General features: G+C 33.6%; 2 protein-coding genes across 6 annotated transcripts; both read right to left on the minus strand.

The window, feature by feature from the left end:
• On the minus strand, positions 3,685 to 7,024 carry LOC104791068 (cyclin-dependent kinase G1-like). 5 transcript variants are annotated; one of them, XR_768863.2, is made up of 5 exons: positions 5,169 to 7,024; positions 4,941 to 5,082; positions 4,768 to 4,856; positions 4,326 to 4,672; positions 3,685 to 4,232 (listed from the first exon to the last, which is right to left on the minus strand). XR_768863.2 is itself a non-coding variant. In XM_010516869.2 (5 exons), the coding sequence occupies exons 1-5, from the start codon at positions 6,527 to 6,529 to the stop codon at positions 4,459 to 4,461; spliced, it is 1,713 nt and encodes a 570-aa protein (XP_010515171.1). In that variant the 5' UTR covers positions 6,530 to 7,024; the 3' UTR covers positions 3,686 to 4,458. The 5 variants fall into 5 exon arrangements, 2 of the variants coding, with proteins under 2 accessions (XP_010515171.1, XP_010515170.1); XR_768864.2 differs by having other exon boundaries at positions 3,685 to 4,237; XR_768861.2 differs by having other exon boundaries at positions 3,686 to 3,966; positions 4,081 to 4,672.
• Positions 13,123 to 14,841, minus strand: LOC104791069 (cytochrome P450 94B3-like). Its single transcript, XM_010516870.2, has one exon. It carries the CDS (start codon positions 14,747 to 14,749, stop codon positions 13,226 to 13,228), a length of 1,524 nt encoding a protein of 507 aa, XP_010515172.1. The 5' UTR covers positions 14,750 to 14,841; the 3' UTR covers positions 13,123 to 13,225.

The following is an 18,386-nucleotide window of genomic DNA, read 5'->3' on the forward strand; positions in this document are numbered from 1 at the left end:
AAAAAAAAAAAAAAAAAAAAACACTCAAGACTTTTATTATTGGTTCGTAGTTTCGTATAAATTGTTGTAGCTATAGCCGTAGACGGATAAAATTTATTTTCAATACAATTATGGAAACCAACAAATATCTTAATGTATTACTATACTTTTTCGTCATTCTGTATATAGAATTACCGAATAGTATTAAAACTAGAGTTCTAAGTTCCCACCTCCCTCCAAAAAAAAAAGAGAAAATCCTTTAAAAAAAAATATTTAACGTGAGATTTAGGATGGAGTTCCAAGGTGCGGGGGAATCTAGAAGTATTTACGGGTGGGCTTTGTTGTGCTTTGAATGAGAACACGCATAAGGACACGTATAGGCAAGTCATTAGCTGGTGTTTATAATAATCATTCTTAATTAATTAACATGATTTGTATGTTTAACTATAGTAAATTAAGCAAAACCAGTAATGAAGCATATCTGTTTTAAATTAGTTTATATGATTCAAGTACACAGCACATTCATCGCTGGAAGGGTTTTCACTCCAGAACCAGAATCTTTTTTCTGACTAAGACATTAGTACTCAATTATTTAAATTTAATTTGGTATAAGTCATTATAATTATGATTATGTTAGATTGTCTTTTTAAGTTCTTTGAAATATCGGGTTTTAACTTTTTATTAACGTGTATATCTATATATATATATAGATATATCTGTATAGTTTTTTACGTTTGATTACTCCGTCCACAATTTCGTTTCCCGTCGTTCTAATTTTTTTAGTTTATGAACTACAAATGGAATGTTTCGAGGAAGGTATATAGTATTTTTCGGATTCATTTTCTTTAGCAAAATATAACGTAATTGTTTTGAGGAAGGTAAGTAATGTTTTGTCGATGAACATTTAGTTATGTTGAACGTACGTACCTAGATTGAAATTAGATGTATTTTCTTTGATAGACCTACGAGGCAGGATTTGTTAGGTGGTATTCTTACAACATTCAAAACATCATCCTCGATTTTAATAATCACGTAATTGAAAACTAAAACATAGAATTATAGTTAGGTAGACTTTCGACTGGAGAGGTAAACCTTAAATTTGAGGTTTGGCGAATCTTAGAGATCATATTTCTTTTGGAGATGCTTTCAGTTGCATCATTGTAAGATTTATTGCTTAATTACTATCATATCAACAAGGTTGATGGTGTCGAACGGGCATCGCCGCATAGTATGGATCTGTGAATCCCAAAATGAAAAAAAATAATACTATTCATATGAAGTTGTGGGGTTAACAAAAAAGCCTTTCAACATTTCATATGGACATGGACTATATAATGCATCGAAGATTGAATGATGCATAGCTTATTTTACTATGACATAATTGAGCAACATCGACTGATTAAGATGACATCCTTGTATTGAAAAAGGTCCGCCTTTTCATCGTCACTAAGATAGGTTATGGTTAAGCAAAGTTTATTAGCTTTGTTTGTTAAGTATTTTTTCCTTTCATTCTTCGTGTTTTTTAATTAAGGGATTTATTAGTGAATTGTTTTGATTCATAGTGTTAGAATTAGAGGTTTAGAGTTTTTCTTTTTAGGTATAACTTTCCGAGACTGATTTAGGTGTTTCGAATATCTAATATAATTACTATGTTTGGGACGATAAAAAAGGTGAGTTCATTGATTGTTGGGCAAAGCTTGGTAGTTACTTGTATAAAAATATAGCAACAAAAATATTCGCCCTCTACTAAGTATGCATGCCTCTTGGAACACGTGGCACATCCCATATAGGTTCCCATAGCACCTACATAATTTGAAACTTTGGTCAATCATCGCATAAGTTTTACAAATCATACCAAGATATAATATAATATGATAATTGGTTTCTATAATTGTGATGATCTTCCGATGAAGACCGTTGTTTTGCGGATCAAAATTAACTTCAAGATAGTTCTAATAGATAAATATGAATTGACCAAGATTAATTATTTACGTCACTTATAAATTATAATCTATAAGAAGTACGTAAATACATTTCCTACCTTGTACATGCTAAACATAAATTAATAAAGTTAAAATGGTATACTATATATTACATGGTTTTAGTCTAATAGATAAAAATTATACATGATAATTAGAGGGTTTCCCTTTACAGACGTCCCTAGGAATAATAGTCAATAGTGATATCCAAACGGGGTCGATTTACTTTCTAAAAGCAGAAGGCGGACAAATCAAGCTCTTATCTTTAGATTATAGCATATGCTTTTCAAAGACATAGATTAAAAAAAAAAAAAGGAGATACATAGGGAAAAAACATTGATTACGTTATGAATCTCACCTGCTGCTCTGATACCTAATTGTATAATTAATTAGTATCCGAATTAGTAATAGTACCTAGTTCGCCAACAGTTTTCGTAACAAATACTACTATTATCTGCAAATTTTATTTAATTAATGAAACCATAGAGATGAGTCTTTTAACAATTTACAAGTGAACGCAAGTAAACAAAGGCAAGCATGTTCAGCCAATGAAAATTCGCCAACTCGAGTTAAGGTTAAAGAATTTGTGAGAATTAGGTTCGTCTTGAAGGCCGCAAAAGTCCCAAAACCCAAGAATCCTAACTTGGAAAAACGACGAAATGGGTTTGAGCCACGTGTGTTGATTGGAATCTGGTTGGCAGAACTAGGATGAGTCACCAAGCTATTGTCCCTCTTTAGGGCAATAGTCACTAGATAGATGATAGATCATAGATGTCTTTTGCTCCAATTATACCAAAGTACTGTAGTAAGTACTAGATAGATGATAGATCATAGACCACTTCTCTATTTGTTTATACATTTCATGTTTCTACTCCTAAAACTCATAATGGTTTCCGTCGATAGGCTAACACATGTCTACAAAATATTTGTGTTTATTACATTTTTCAATTTTTACCAATTACAAAACCTTTTACAAAATTTTATTAAAAACTTTACTCTTAGTTTTTTGTACAACTTTGATGTACAAGTCTTTTTCACAGCTTTACATATTTTCGTAATAATTTACAACTTTAACTTAGAGCTTTTTTATACAGTTTTGGATACATTATTAATCGGACCCATACGAATTGAGAAAAATTAGTACCACTCATTGTATAAAAAAAATGTATTGTAGTAATGAACTTTTAAGAGTTTGATTTTTAAGGGTTAATGATTTATTATTTTGTAGTGTCTTCCGAAAATCTGGTGTTATTGAACATTAATTCACCTAAACATAATTTAAATATCTTGTTATTTAATGAAAAAGTCATCTAAAATGAGCATTTGTTGTAATTCAAAATTAGCCATAGCTGTAATTTATGGCTCCCCCTCCAATTGGTAACCTATTGAGGAACAAAAAAATGAAGAGGAATAGAAAAAAAAAAAACAATCAGGAAAAAAAAAATGATAAAACATGAATGAGTAGGAAAATCTGTTCCTTATCAAATTTGAGAAAGAACAATTTTCTTCTTATGAAAAACTGTTGGCCTTTTGAATTTGATACAGCTTATGAGATATCTCTTTATAGTCTGTGAGATAGCTCTCGGGTGAGTATAGTCTGTTGTTGGATTCCTCTTTATCGAACATTTGTGTACGCTTCTTAAAACAATATTCAAACAAAGTATTTACCATCGGTTAAAAAGGAAAAAAAATCGCCGAAGTCTAGAAAGACGGTTGGAAGGACAAGCAAGTTAAAAACCAGGGGCCATAAATATTATTATTACCCTCATTTTGAATAAAAGGTTGAATAAACACAACACTACTTACAAAAAATTCACTATCGAATACCTAATCCTACAATGCATATGTAGGAGAGTGTAACTCGCTATTTGCAGTCACTATAACAATTACACATCTGATCAGAGCGGTTTAGAGTTAGCGACACTGCCAAATACAAGAAACGGTGATTGGCGAAGTCATGAAGACTATAAACACTGATGATGAATAAAAACGCTGATGATTGTGACGACTGGACAATATGAGAGAAAAAGATTAAAAACCATCGAAGAGAGAAAGGCATGAGAAGATGTGATTATTAAAAAAGTAAGGGTATATATTGATGCTTGCGGCACAACAATCAGACCTGAATGCTACGTTTAGAGGAAGCCTGTAGTTTATAGAATAGCTCATCGCACACAATAAGCCTTTGAACTTTCAGAAATCATGTTACCATTCACAGGTGACACTGCGGTTAAGGTCATCACACTGCAGCCGTACCACAGTGCCATTCGTGGCCTAATCTTTGTAGAGAGAACAACCTTAGTATAAACGACAGTGTAACAGAAAAAGAGCTACAAGTTAACTTTAAATGTTGTGGAGATAACTTACAGATGGCAAGTCCACTTCCAACTTTTTTGGGTAAACCCTTTAGTATTTACCTCGTGAAGAAGATAACACAGAGGAATATGAGGACAAGAAGGTATTAATGTAACAAAGATACTCAAATACTAGTTTAGATCTATCAGTTACGTTTTGAAGCAAATGTAGGCATGAACTCCTTGGATTTCTGAAGAGGTGCTTCATCAAACCAGCCATGGCTAAGAGCCTCATCAACTGTTAGGCGCTTCTCTGGGTCACAATTCAGTAATCTGTTCAACAAATCAAATCCCAACTCTGACAGAATTGGAGCTCCAGTAAAAGATACAGCAGGAAATTTCTTACGCAGTAAATTGTACCTGAAATATAAGCACAGCTTAATCAGACCAACTTGTTATGCGTAATATAACCAACATCATAAAACCAGATTAACACTACATAAAAGATTACTCACGGTTGCTTACGAAACTTGGCTTTTGCTCCCGGCAACGACGTGAATCCAGGCCAGCTTGTCTCGCTTGGTGTCCCAAGAACCGCAAAGATCTGTTACAAAGCCTTCATTACTACCAGATAAACACTCATCACAGAAAAAAAAAAGTATAAGGTAACTAGAAAAACCACAGTTACCTGTTGAAGCTGGTCAATGTCATTTTGACTTTTCCCTCGGAAAAGAGGTTTTAAAGACAGCAATTCGGCCATAATGCACCCAATCGACCACATATCAACTGCAGTTGAGTACTCTTTTGTTCCTAGAAGAAGTTCTGGAGACCTGCAACACAAACATCAACTATTCGGTAAGCTGACAAGTCTCACATGCAATATAAAAAAGGTTGTCGACCAACAAATTAGTCTCACCTGTACCACTGTGTAACCACCAACTGGGTGTAAGGCTTTATAGGACTCCCATATTGGCGAGCCATTCCAAAATCGCATATTTTCAGCTCCCCACTGTTATTCAATAGAAGATTCGATGGCTTCAAATCCCTGTGGATAATCCAGTTGCTATGGAGGTATTTGACACCCTCCAACAGCTGCATCATCAGGCATTTTACCTCACTGGTGCTAAAAGGCTGTTTCATCCTGTCCATTACTCCCCTCAAATCATGTTCTAAATGTTCCATGACCATAAAAACACTAGCTCCATTTCCCACAACAACTTCCTTGACGTTCACAATCGATGGGTGATTGCAAGACAAAAGAATATTGATTTCCCTCAAAGACGTCAACGGGAATCCATATTCATCTTCCATGTTCATCTTAATCATTTTAAGTGCCACTATCTCTTCTGTCTTCCTGTCCTTAGCTTTGTAGACAACCCCATAAGTGCCTTCATTTATCTTACTAAGCTTCTGATATTCATTTACATCTCTACTACCAGCTAACATGCTCAAGCCTATCTCAGAGGAAGCTGGTTCATCAATTTCTGACTCAGTAAAATCAGAAGTAGAACATTCTGCTTCACCAACACCAATATCAAAACGACTCCCCAACTCATGCTCTGAATGTTCATGGGCACTAATGGGTTCTACGCTGCGACGTCCGCTACCAGACCCAGATTGAGTGGACCTCCTTCCTTCCGATAACAATTCCCCACTCTCAGGAGACAAACTGCTCCTGTTCCATCTACTATTCTTGACAACATCAGTTATTACATCCTTTGGAGATTCCAAACACGTGGCCCACTTAGACGTTGCAATATTAGGTGCCTGAACCACCTGCTGCTCATCCTCCAACTGGCCCTCCTCAAGATCATCAAACGGATGTTGCCCATCCAATTGAGCTTCTACCGGCAGAACTGACACTGTAGATACAAGCTCTGGTGACAAAACACTGACCTGATGATCCTCAGAAGATATCGTCCTGGTAGCAGTCACATCAACAAACTGATTAGTTATAATAATCTTCTCACAAAGTGGAGCTCGAACCACTTTATTATCTTCTCTCTCCGACGCGAAAGGAGAACACTTTCTCCTCTTCTGAACACGATACTCCTCTCGAACCTCTCCTCTTTGAGAAACCAAGCGTGGTCGTTTCTCAGAGTCACCACGTCGCCCATCTCTCCACCTGCGATCATCATCTGCTTCAATGGGTCTTTTAGTTTGATGACGCCTCTCAGCGTCTCTACCACCACCACCTTTACGTGAATTAAAACCACGAGTACGATCAACAACAACAGCAACACAACTTCTCGAAACCTCAACTCCTCCTGCCGTCATCGTAATTAAATAACCAGAATTTTCTTCTCAATGAACAATCGAATAAAAAAAAATCACGATAGGAACCAAAATGAAAAAAACCCCCAAATCACCAATATCGCCACAAATCAAAAACACCCAAGATAAGAAAACCCTAGGAGAATCTCAAATAAAAAGCGATAACGCAGAAGATGATTAACCGAATAAAAAAAAAACAATCAGATCAAATCAAAGAAAGAGAGAATCTTGGATGGAAATCAAATCAGATCTGGAAAACCCTAAAAAAAAGTTTCAATTCCAGGGAAGAGTTATGAACTCCTTCCTTTCTCCGCCGATTGTCACAGATGCCGGAAGGTCTTACCGGACGGCGAATCGGGGAAAAGGAATCCAGAAGATATCGAGAGAGACAAAGAGGAAACAACTCGTCGTGGGGGAGCTTCTTCTCAAATTCTTCAACGAGAGAAGCAAAATTAAAGTTTTAATTTTTTTTTTATGGCCTTTCGTCGAGATTTGTTTTCTCTTATCTTCTCACAAAAAGGGTCAAACTAAAAATAATTTCCTTTTCTTTAATCATTTTATTATCGGGTGCGGGCAAGTGTATATTACTAACATGGTATAAGCGGTTACAACCGTTAGATGCCATCAAACAATTTGAGGCCGCTTCATGATATGATGGATGACTCGTCTAGTGGAAAGCGCACATGCGTTAAATTTTGACGGTGGGGATGTTGCTTTCTAATTTTGATCGAACCATTAGCATTGCGTTTCACTTGATTTTAGATATGTCCTACGCGCATGTGATTTGTTTTTTCTTTATTTTATTTTGGGTGATCTCATTCTCACCTAATACAACATAAAATCAGTGAAAAAAAACAGTAAATTTTAGGCCAAAAAAAAATTAACACAAAATCTACTTCAAAAGTTATATGATCAGTTTCTCAACCAAAAAAAAATGTTCGAGAGAAGTTATAACTATGATCAGTATGTTTCTTTTGGAGAGGGAGAAGTGTTTATTTTCCTAAATTAATTTGAGTCCAGTTGATTAAACTATTTCAGATCGGAAATCTTTTCAAAGGTAGCCTTAATCTGTGAAGAGCGAAGCTCCATATATCACCATACTAAAAATCACATGCGAAGATCCTCGTCTCTGAGAAATCTAAACGTAGAAACACAAAGAAAGACTTGCAAACCCTAAGATATATATACTAATCTTGATCTTGTTGGAAGCCTTATCCAGCTAGGTTGGTTATCCACATGTTAAATGCATTCCTGGGTGTCACTCTTTTGCCAAATTTCTGGTCAACTCCATGAATAAGCGTCGAACACCTTTTAACGAATACGTAGCTATTTTCCCACTTAATACAATATCCATCATCATGCATTCATGCTAAACAATTTGACCATTAAAACGATTATGGTTCTTTTCATTATGGTTCTTTTCACTATCATGACTCGTGTTTCAAAAAAAAAAAAAAAGATTCATGACTATAGATCCACTACAAGAAAAATGGGATATTGTGACGTTAGATTGAGACGAATTTTTTTTGTCACAAATTTGTGACTTTTTAGATACTATGTTGTGATATGTTTTTTTTAGTCATAAATTTGTAACTATTTTATCACAATATTATTACGAATTAAGTCGTCACTGAAAATTGTCACTATTAGCTACTAAATGGTGTTAATATTATTAATCGTAACAAGTGTGACTGGTTTCACTACAATTATATAGTCACAAATAGTGACGTTCATTTGAGACAAAATTATTTGTCACACATTTGTGACCTTTTAGATACTTTATTGGGAAGAAAAAAAATTGTAACAAGTTCGTAATTGTTTGGTCATATAATATTACGGTTACGGATAAATTTATGTCAAAATGTTGTCTCAAATTGTTATGATAATTTAAGTCATAACTATTGTAATGGTATTATGATATTTTTTATGAAGCATACATTGATTAACCAGTTAAATATACTTTTACATAGAGAATGATAATTGTATTTTATTAAGGAAAATACGCACTACTAATTAAAAACTTTATTTTATAAACTAATCAATTACATCCTAAGGATTATATTGTTTATAAAGTAGATAACTATTTAATAATTATCTTTAAAAGATGAAAATGATTGTATTGTTTATAAAGTAGATAACTATTTTAACTTATAGTTAAATATCCTTCATAAGTTTACTTCATGTCTATCCATCTCATTTCCACCACTTAATTAATCCATGAAACAACATGAATATAAACAAAAAAATGTTATAACACTAAATGATTGTTAAACTGTGAATAAATTTTGTTAAAATCATTTGAAAGGTACGTGAAAACATGTTATATTTTCATTAATTAGTGGTTAACATAAAAAAGTGTTATGTTTCTTAATAATTAATATTTTTATATTTTATGTAGGTTGTTCAATAAAATCATGGTTGCTGCTAATCCTGACATAAGTGGAGATAATCTAACCTTGCTTAGAGGAAAAGAATTTGCAAGTTGGTTACTAGAACATGTAAGGAATTATGGTTATTTTAAAGCAGTTTGAATTTATGATTAAATAATTCTATTATATTTTAATTAAATTTAACAAAGTAGTTTAAGATACCATATATACTAGATTTTTAATTTTTGGAAAATATTTTATTTTTATTAATAATTAGAATTTTAAGCGCCTAAAGATTTCTGAAATATTTAGTAATTTTTGGAGTTTCCCTCTTAAACTATTTACTAGATCCGGACCCGCACGTACGTGCGAGTTTGTTTACAAAAACAAATTTTTCTTTTAATGGTTTTTTATATTTAAGTGTTTGAACCTAAGTTGTTTTAGTGATATTGCTTTAAACCTAAGTTGTATATCTTGCAAAAAACTGTTATTCAACATAGTTATTTTAGAGCTTATAATTTCTCTATCGAGAATAAGGGGAGAGTAGAAAATGTGTTGTGAATGTAGTATAGAAAGTTTGTTGTGAATTTAGCGTAGTTTGTTCGTTTAAGGAAAATCCTAACTTTATTCATCTTCTATACTATTCAAATAGTTGAGTTTTATCAATTTAAATATGTTAGCGAGTGGAACTTGAAATGTACTTGCATATTGTATTCTTCGTTATTCTCCAACTTAGTGTTAGACTTTATAGAACATAGAATTAATATACAAATATATATATTTATACTATATAATGGATTAATTACACTAACATTCCAAATTAACTGTATTTGATATAAACTATAACATAAACGTTAGGGCCTCACAGTTATGTTGGGCTCGATTTATAGTTGTACAAATTTTATTTGTAAAGCCCAATAATAAAAGGTCCAAACCGAGATTGGATTTGTCCTTTATTCTACAAAACTCACGAAAAAAACAAAAAATCTCTTGAAGAGGCGAAACAAATAACCTTCTTCTTCCACATGCTTCCCTTTCAATTGAAAAATCAATGGACAACCATCTTCTCTCAATAATAATATGGCGAATCCAGTTAGATCAACATTTTTAGGATTAAATTTTCAAAACTCAGGAAATAATAGTTTTCGACATGATACATAATATAAGCTGAAAATTCTCCACAAACCTCCACTCTCCAGCAACTACCATTCTGTGGAACTTGTTAACATGATTCTTTTTAACAATGGCATGGATTAGAGTTCCCTATAGACAACAAATAATATGTTATTAGACACATAAAAATATACATGGGTTTAAAAATATAAGTAGATAGAGTTAATTAGTAGAATCTGACCTCTACATCAGCTAAAAACATTTCTAATGTTTCCCTACTGTAAATCGTATATTGTCTCCACTCATGAACGATCCGCACTTGGATCTTCCAACTCAACTTGAAAGGTTTTATGTTAGCAAGACTCGTGCTTCCATTATTTGAAGCCATTTTATGTGTGAAGTGTTTTTTTTTTGTTAACGATTGTATTCGCCATTCGAATGATATATAGTTCTATAGTTTCCAATTAAGTTGCGAGTTAATGAGCAAAACAATAATGGTAAGTAGAAGTTATTTGGTGTAATATTTTCTAATTGTTTTTGGAAACATTACATCCGATAATTATGCTAATTATTATCATTTCCTAGTTAGAAATGTCTTAATTTGAGTGAATGGGACATAAGGTTAGTTTCCCTTTTCAACATGAGTGATATACGAAATTTTGTTAATGTTTGATTTTACCTAAATATTAAATGCTTCATTGGCGTGATTATGAACACAAAAATATATATTTGTGTATCTTTAGTATTGATATTATTAAATGCTTTATTTGCATGAGAATATATTCGTAATTATATTAGTCATGACCTTTAGTATTGGTATTCGTTTTTGTTTATGGTATACAATATCTTCTTAATTATAGTAGTCATTACCTTTTCTTATGTAGAGAATCATGTTTTGTTTGGAAATATTTTGATATATTGGACCAGTATTTATTTCGTATATTGGTAATGGGTTATTGGATATTACACGTTTGGCCCACTCCCACTAATTTAAAGGCCGAGACTTTGTTGAAACATAAAGACTTTGATTGGTTATACTATTATGTAATTTGACTCCGAATTGCTTATAAATGATCCGAATTAATTACACCCGGGTTAGAGAAGGAGCCGCGATTTTTTACATCGACATTTACTGTCCTTCTTATCTTGTATGCTTTTAAATTTATTCAGGGGCATATTTTGTCATATATTATTAAAAATGTTCATATACTTGTGTTTTTTTATAGATTGCTGGAATATCGAAACAAAGCTGAAAAATGGGATTTCTATGTCTTGAAGAACTTGAAAATGAATTGAAAAAGAGTCATGATGTCTCCAAGCACTTGACATTGAAAACATCTATTCCTCCACAAGATGGAGTGGCTAGTTAATTAAGTTTGGTTTAGGTTTATTTTGTCTATTAATAATACTCCAGTTTTTCATATTGGTTTTGTTTACTTTAATTTATAAATTAATAAAATTATTTTATTATATAATTTTGTTGTAATTATTAATATATAGCTTATGTATCATTGTGACAATAATTTGATGAAACAATAATATTAAGAAAAATAGGAGACGATGGTTTTGGTCATTAACTGTAATCATTTTGACACTAATGGTTGGTTGTGATGAGTTAAACATTATAACGTAATAATAGTAACAAAATGCATTAAGGGTTAGGGACTAAAGTTTTGTTATAATGAATGACAGTTTTGATACATGTTCTTAGTTAGTAACTGTGACGGAAAAGTGACATTTTAAAGGTCACTAAGTGTGACGTTTTAAGACTACAACAGCGTCATAAATAGTGACTAACTTGAAACGTGATTTCGGTCATGAAATAAAACGTATTTGGGACGATAATTTTAGTAAGCAATTTTGACATTTTAGATACGTTTACAAATCGTTACATTTGGTGACGAAATAGATACGTATGAGCAGTGCCAGCCCAACATTCATGAAGACCCTACGCAAAAAATAAAAAATGTACTTTTTCACCTGTGATAAAAGTTATAGGTTTTCTATAGAAGGCTACAACTTGATATTTTAAGGCCTTTTACATATACTACAAAAAAAAAAAGCCTTTTACATGTAAATAAAAAAATCTTTATACATATCCTTAAAAAAAAAAAGGGCCTTTTGTTTAACAGATTTTTAAGTGAAAAAGGCTTTTAAAATTTTAGGCCCGAATCTTTGGCTTCACTTGTTTCTTCTGTGTGCCGGGCCTGCGTATGAGTTAGTCGCAACTCGTGTGATGTTTTAAAGACTAAAAAAAATTTGTGACCACTGTATTGTAACCATTCACCAATCGTCACGGATTCGTAACAATATTTTTCTTGTGACGAACAAAAAAATTATCATGACGGAATATTACGTGACAATGGACTCATTTTCTTGTAGTGAGACGTAAACATTGTTTTTCAGAAAGAGATACGGAAGCTGAAACAGAGAAATCGTTCACATTGATTCTGAAAACAATTTACAAAATACTTTAATTAGAAAGAAACTTTAAATTTTTTGTCAAACTTAAAAAAAAAAAAAGTTTAACGTGATCATGCATGGATGATAAGAAAAAGAACGCAATCCGAATAATTAATTGAAGGTAGAGAGTGATAATTTCCATAGTAAATCATTTATAATTTTGAAGAGACCTTTTAAGATAGTTTATCTGGGTTTTAATGTATGTACAGTATCTGGCTTAGTTTACTCTTGTGCATTTATTTGTTGGTGAAACTAAAATTGAACTAATTGATTATTTTAACCAAAATAAAAAAAAAAATACAAAATAAAAATCCGACCTGCCGGAATCGAACCGCTCTACCAACTGAGCTAAGGTCGGCTGTTAGATAATCGTTGCTTAGGATTCTTTATTACCGAAACTTTTAATACGCACACTGCAAAGAATTGCCATTATTGACTTTTCTCATTGGTTTGGTTCTNTTTTTTTTTTTTTTTTTTTTTTTTTTGGTAAAAGGTTAAGAAAATTCTCCCATCGTTCACATTTCATTTAGCTTCAACTTCTACATGATGGCCACTTCCTGATTCAACTAATCGCTTTGGTTCGGGTGAGCGGCAAGACTACAAAGCTCTCTTTCTAACTCCATCCAAATTTTTATCTTTCAAGAAATTGAAGAAAAAATTTACCTGATTATATTCGGTTTTGTAATGTTTTACAAATCTACACATTTTGATATTCTATAAATAATTTGTTTTACATACTGCTTTATATATTCTATTAAACGCTGTTAAGGATGTGACTTCTTCTCTTGATCTTCACCTTGAGCCCACCGGCCATATGAGCCGTTAAAAGAGGAACAAAAACCGGCCGGTCTTTGTTAACCGGCACAATCTCAAACCGACTCAAAACAGAACCAACGACGTACTTCATCTGCATAAACGCCATCTCCTTCCCTACACAAACCCTTGGACCGGCTTGGAAAACCGGAAATTTGTAAGGACTAACGGGTTTCAAAACCGGTTGTGTACTCCCCGGTTCATAATCAAACCACCGATTCGGTTTAAACTCTTCCGAATCCTTCCCCCACAGCGTCTCCATCCTCCCCATACCGTATGGGAAATAAGTCACTTTGTCTCCTTTCTTGAGACGTGTCCCGTCAGGCAAAACGTCGTCGTTTGCAGCATGCTTAGAGTCCCACGAAACTGGAGGGTAAAGCCTCATGGCTTCACATAGACACGCCTTCGTGTAGTTCATCTCTTTCAAATCCTCAAACCCTAACCCTAAACTCACCAACGGGTCCACTTCTTTTAAAATCTTCCTCTCCACGTCATCGTTCTCAGTCAATAACCAAAACAGCCACGTCATCGCTGCTGACGTCGTATCTCTTCCCGCCATGATAAAACTAATAACCATGTCCCTCACTGCTTCGCCGTCATGGCCGGCGGCTAGAAACCTCGATAGAAGATCTTGCTTCGCTTCTTCTCCTGTTCCGATCTCAAGACTCTTCTTCTTAGCTCTGACAATTTGAGAGACCAACACGTGTACGGTCTTGATCGCTTCTTTCAACCTCCTCTCACTTCCCACGTTTAACACACGCTTCACTTTCCAAACAGCGTAAACCGGCTCCGTGGCACGGCGAGCACTAATCTCAGCCGCGGTGTCAAAAGCCTCCACAAGTGGATTCACGGGTCGGGTCAGATCCAAACAATCCGGATCCCAACCCAACGAGACTTTACAAACAACGTCGAAAGCAAAACGTTTCAAAACATCTTGCAAGTCTAGGGTCGTCCCAACATCAGCAGCCGCGGATAGAACCGCTACGAGACGGTTCTCCACTTCGTCTTTAAGAACCTGAAAAGCGAAACTCCTAAGCGAGCGAGTCGAGAACTCGTGGCTAGCGAGTTTACGCTGCGAGCTCCATGAGTGACCGTCGACGTTGAATATGCCTCCACCAAGGAGGTCACCAAGAAGATCGGTAAAATGTTTACCTTTAGGGAAGTTGAAGAAGTTTGTTTTGAGAATGTATTCAATGTTTTCGGGGTTTGCTGTGACGATGGTGCGACGGTTGCCGAGGAGAGGAACTAAGATGGTTTGAGACGGAGAGATACGGAGAAGTTCAGTGTACCATTGGAGAAGGCGAAGACGGTTCTTGTTGAAGGAGAGTATGGACCCAATGAGTGGATACGATGGTGGTCCATAAGTGGTGGTTTCTTGAGCTTTTTTAGTTGGAGATGGAGATAAATAGAAGATTATGATTATAATAATAAACGCTAGTATCACAAAACTAAGAAGAAATGCCATATTTTTGTACGTGTTCTTGTTTCCTTTGTTTTTGTTTGGTGTTGTTGTTGGAGAAAATTTTGTGAATGAGAGATTTTTAAAGTGTATGTGTATCTGTGTGTTCTTGGTGGGTATTGCGTGTGTCTACTATATGTATATAGGATGAGATAGGTGGCGGGTCCGACCAATCGGTCCCAAAAAGATATCACGTTTATAATTTTTTTATTTCTTATGTTAATACTTTGATCGACATGACACGGCATTATGTGTATAGGTATACGTTTATTAGTAAACTTACTTTTTGTCCTCACTATACAACTTCTTATGAAAATATCAATATTTTATAAACTAAAACAAGATATACGATATTTTAAATCTGTAGTTACTATATTTTGGGGTTTTTTTAAAATTTCTAATTACTCTTATCATTGGGTAGTGTGTCTCTATCCATTAGCCGCATTTGTTTTCTATATCCGACGTGTTAACGCTTGGGAGACGCAGAGGTCAGAAAAGCTCATCAGCATCAGTACGTGGCATATTCTCCGTCAAAACCACGATAGAAAGTAGAAACCAGACATGACGCCAGGAAAACAGACTATATTAAGTAAACTATATATTCTACTGCACATTTTATTAACATTTATACATATGTTCTTTAGATGGTTAACAAATACTCAACTGATACGAAACATCTAAACAAATATCTAACAGCTGTTTCTAGGTTAATAGTATATAGTTGAAAATTTGATTTGAAATTTGCAAAAGATATATAGATCCAAAACATGATATACATTAGCTCCTGTTTACCTTATGTGTTATCTTATTATAGAGACTTACTCAGAACCCGAGCATACTTTTGATAAAATGTGTCGGGAGTTAAGTAAATCTCTAGCCGAAATGAAAAAAATAAAGTAGAGATATATTTTGAAAAAAGGAAAACAAATTCTGTCACGAGATTGATTGGGAGACAGACAAAACGGTTCCCACTTGAGAAAGAGAACTATTCATTTTGTGCACGTGCTTCTTTAGACATAATCAGCAAAGTCAATGTTTCTTCTTTTCTTCTTCTGTATACGATCTTGAGATAAAAGAAGGTATGAAATTGATTATAAGCCACTCACGTACGTTGTCGTTGTGGATACCGTCTTCTCTTGCTTAGTTTGCTCGTGCATGTTTGTGCACTAACTCATGACGGATATGAACAAAAACAACGGCGCCGTTCCATGAGTTATATGTGCCAAGGCAATTTGATTGATAGCAAAAAAAAAACAAGAAATAGCCGTTTATTAATTTTTCATTTCAATAATTCTTATCAACTTCACCGTCCAAATAAAAGAGATTTTTATTTTTCTTTTATGAATGAAAAAATTATACAAAGTGATCTTTTCTCCAGATGTATTCAAAAATTTTGTGTGTGTTTTTTTCTAATACATATACAAGTTGTTGTTGTTGTTGTAATGTATAGAGTATACAACATTTTTCTTCTTCTTCTTCTTGCTTAGCATGATATTCATATTAGAGAAATTGTTAGAAATATTTGATACCCTTTTTCAATATATATATTATATTAATTATTTTTCAATTTTACCTTTTTTTATAAGTATTTCTCAAAAATTCTCAAAATGATGTATTAACCTGCTAGAATTGGTTTTATGATTATTTTAGGTACACCATTGACAGTAACACAAATAAAATAGAACCTCATGATATTATAATTTAATCAAAAATATAAGAGAAAACATTACATATTAAAATACATATATGATATCTAATAAAAAAAAATTAACCCTCATCTTAATTTATATACACTGTGTGAATATTCATATATCTAAAAAATTTAGATTTTATAGAACTGATAAATTAAGAAATCGTTTTTGAGCTATTGACCTTCATTTGCTTATAGAATCTTTGAATCTTCGATAGTTTTTGAGAAATAAAATAATCTATCTCATAATATCAAATAGCTCATAAACAAATAAGAAGATCAAAATATACAAAATAATATACATTGTAATATATATAAAAACTTGAATAAAAAGCAAATAACAAAACACTTATACTTTGATATTATAACAATTAATGAGTTTTATTTTCATATGTATATTTACCAGATCATTTTTGCCAAGATGGAATGGAGTATTTTTATCTATTTTTCTATCATGAAAATAATTTTATGTTTTTAGTTTTCTCTCATAATTATTTAAGATATGCAGAATGATAAACAAATTATGTTAAAAACTAAATCTAGACTTGTCTTGACAAAAAAAAATAGTCAACAAAGTATGCAAAACAATATAACATATTTAGAAGGTCGTTATTTAAAATATTGTTGTATCATGAATTATTTGTAATTTTAGTTATACTTATTATATTTAATAATATTTATTTTTGGTATTATTTATGAAACAATCCGACCTGTTTTTCTAAAAAAAATATAACATAACAACATAAACATCACGACCCACCTTACCAAAAAAAAAACATCACGACCCAACCATAATACCAATAATAAACCAGCATCCAATAACATGCCCAGCAAAAACATATCACATGACCAACTCCAATAGATCATCAACACGAAACATTTTTATCTATACAACAACCTAGCATGCTTCTACACAAGCTTCCAACATTAATAACATAACCATCAACACACAATCGAGACTCTAAATCATCCTCCTCCTCATCGCCATGATTTCATGTCACATACCTGCACACCACAAACAACAATTGAGAAGCGTGAGTATTATCACAAATACTCAGTGAGGTGATCTTCCCACCTACTGGGCTATACACACAAGCGAAAAGACAAACACAACACAATACACAACACAAGCAAACCAGAAAAATCTGAACACATGCGTGACTCTACGACCTTGCGTCGACCGATGCAATCTCCAAATCCCCAGCTGCAACGACCGATGCACTCCTTGCATCGATCGATGCATTTGCGCGGATCATCGCCGAACCCGATTTCTCTCGACTTCTCCCGACTCCAATCGTCTCCACAGCGTCCGTGACTCCAAATCCGACCTCAACATGCCACAACCACCATGACAACCAAGCACAAATAAGCACACAAGCAATCAATCACCCAAAATCACACAAAATACACATCAAATCGTTTAGATAATCCATGGTCACACACTCACCTTGATTTAAAAAGAAAAGGACAAAGAACACCAAGATCCAAGCCTTCTAGAAACTTTCAAACGCTACTCCACGTTTAGATCTCCCTTCCTACGCTTAGAACACACCAAAACAAGTACAAAAACCTTCTCCTTCCTTCACAGAACGATCTCTCAAGGGATTCTCTTTCTCTCTTCTATCTAGGATGAAAACGGCTAACCAAAACCTCTAAGCGTTGAATTCTCCCTTTTATATAAGAGCCCTAGGGATCTCTCCATAAATCGTACCAAACCAGAGAAAATAAAACTAATCCGCGCACAAACCATACATATGCATCAATCGATGCACTCCCATAGCATTGATTGATGCACAAACCGAAAATCGGATTCGCGGGCGTTACAATTTATAAATATGTGTTAAAATCTGATCAGTTAATTATATTGAACATGCATGTGGCTATCGTGTACGAACTTATGCCATATATATGTGTTGTGATTAAAATTGTGTATTTTACTGAGAAAGTTCAAGA

Source organism: Camelina sativa, chromosome 6, assembly GCF_000633955.1.
Source record: "Camelina sativa cultivar DH55 chromosome 6, Cs, whole genome shotgun sequence".
Classification (NCBI taxonomy): Eukaryota; Viridiplantae; Streptophyta; class Magnoliopsida; order Brassicales; family Brassicaceae; genus Camelina; species Camelina sativa.

Bases quoted from the DNA above. Each gene is read 5' to 3' on its own strand.
- LOC104791068 (XM_010516868.2), bottom strand. From the start codon at position 6,529: ATGACGGCAGGAGGAGTTGAGGTTTCGAGAAGTTGTGTTGCTGTTGTT. The intron at 4,857-4,940 runs GTAACTGTGGTT...GCTTTGTAACAG, and splicing joins ACATTGACCAGCTTCAACAG to ATCTTTGCGGTTCTTGGGAC. The intron at 4,673-4,767 runs GTGAGTAATCTT...CTTATATTTCAG, and splicing joins GCCAAGTTTCGTAAGCAACC to GTACAATTTACTGCGTAAGA.
- LOC104791069 (XM_010516870.2), bottom strand. From the start codon at position 14,749: ATGGCATTTCTTCTTAGTTTTGTGATACTAGCGTTTATTATTATAATC.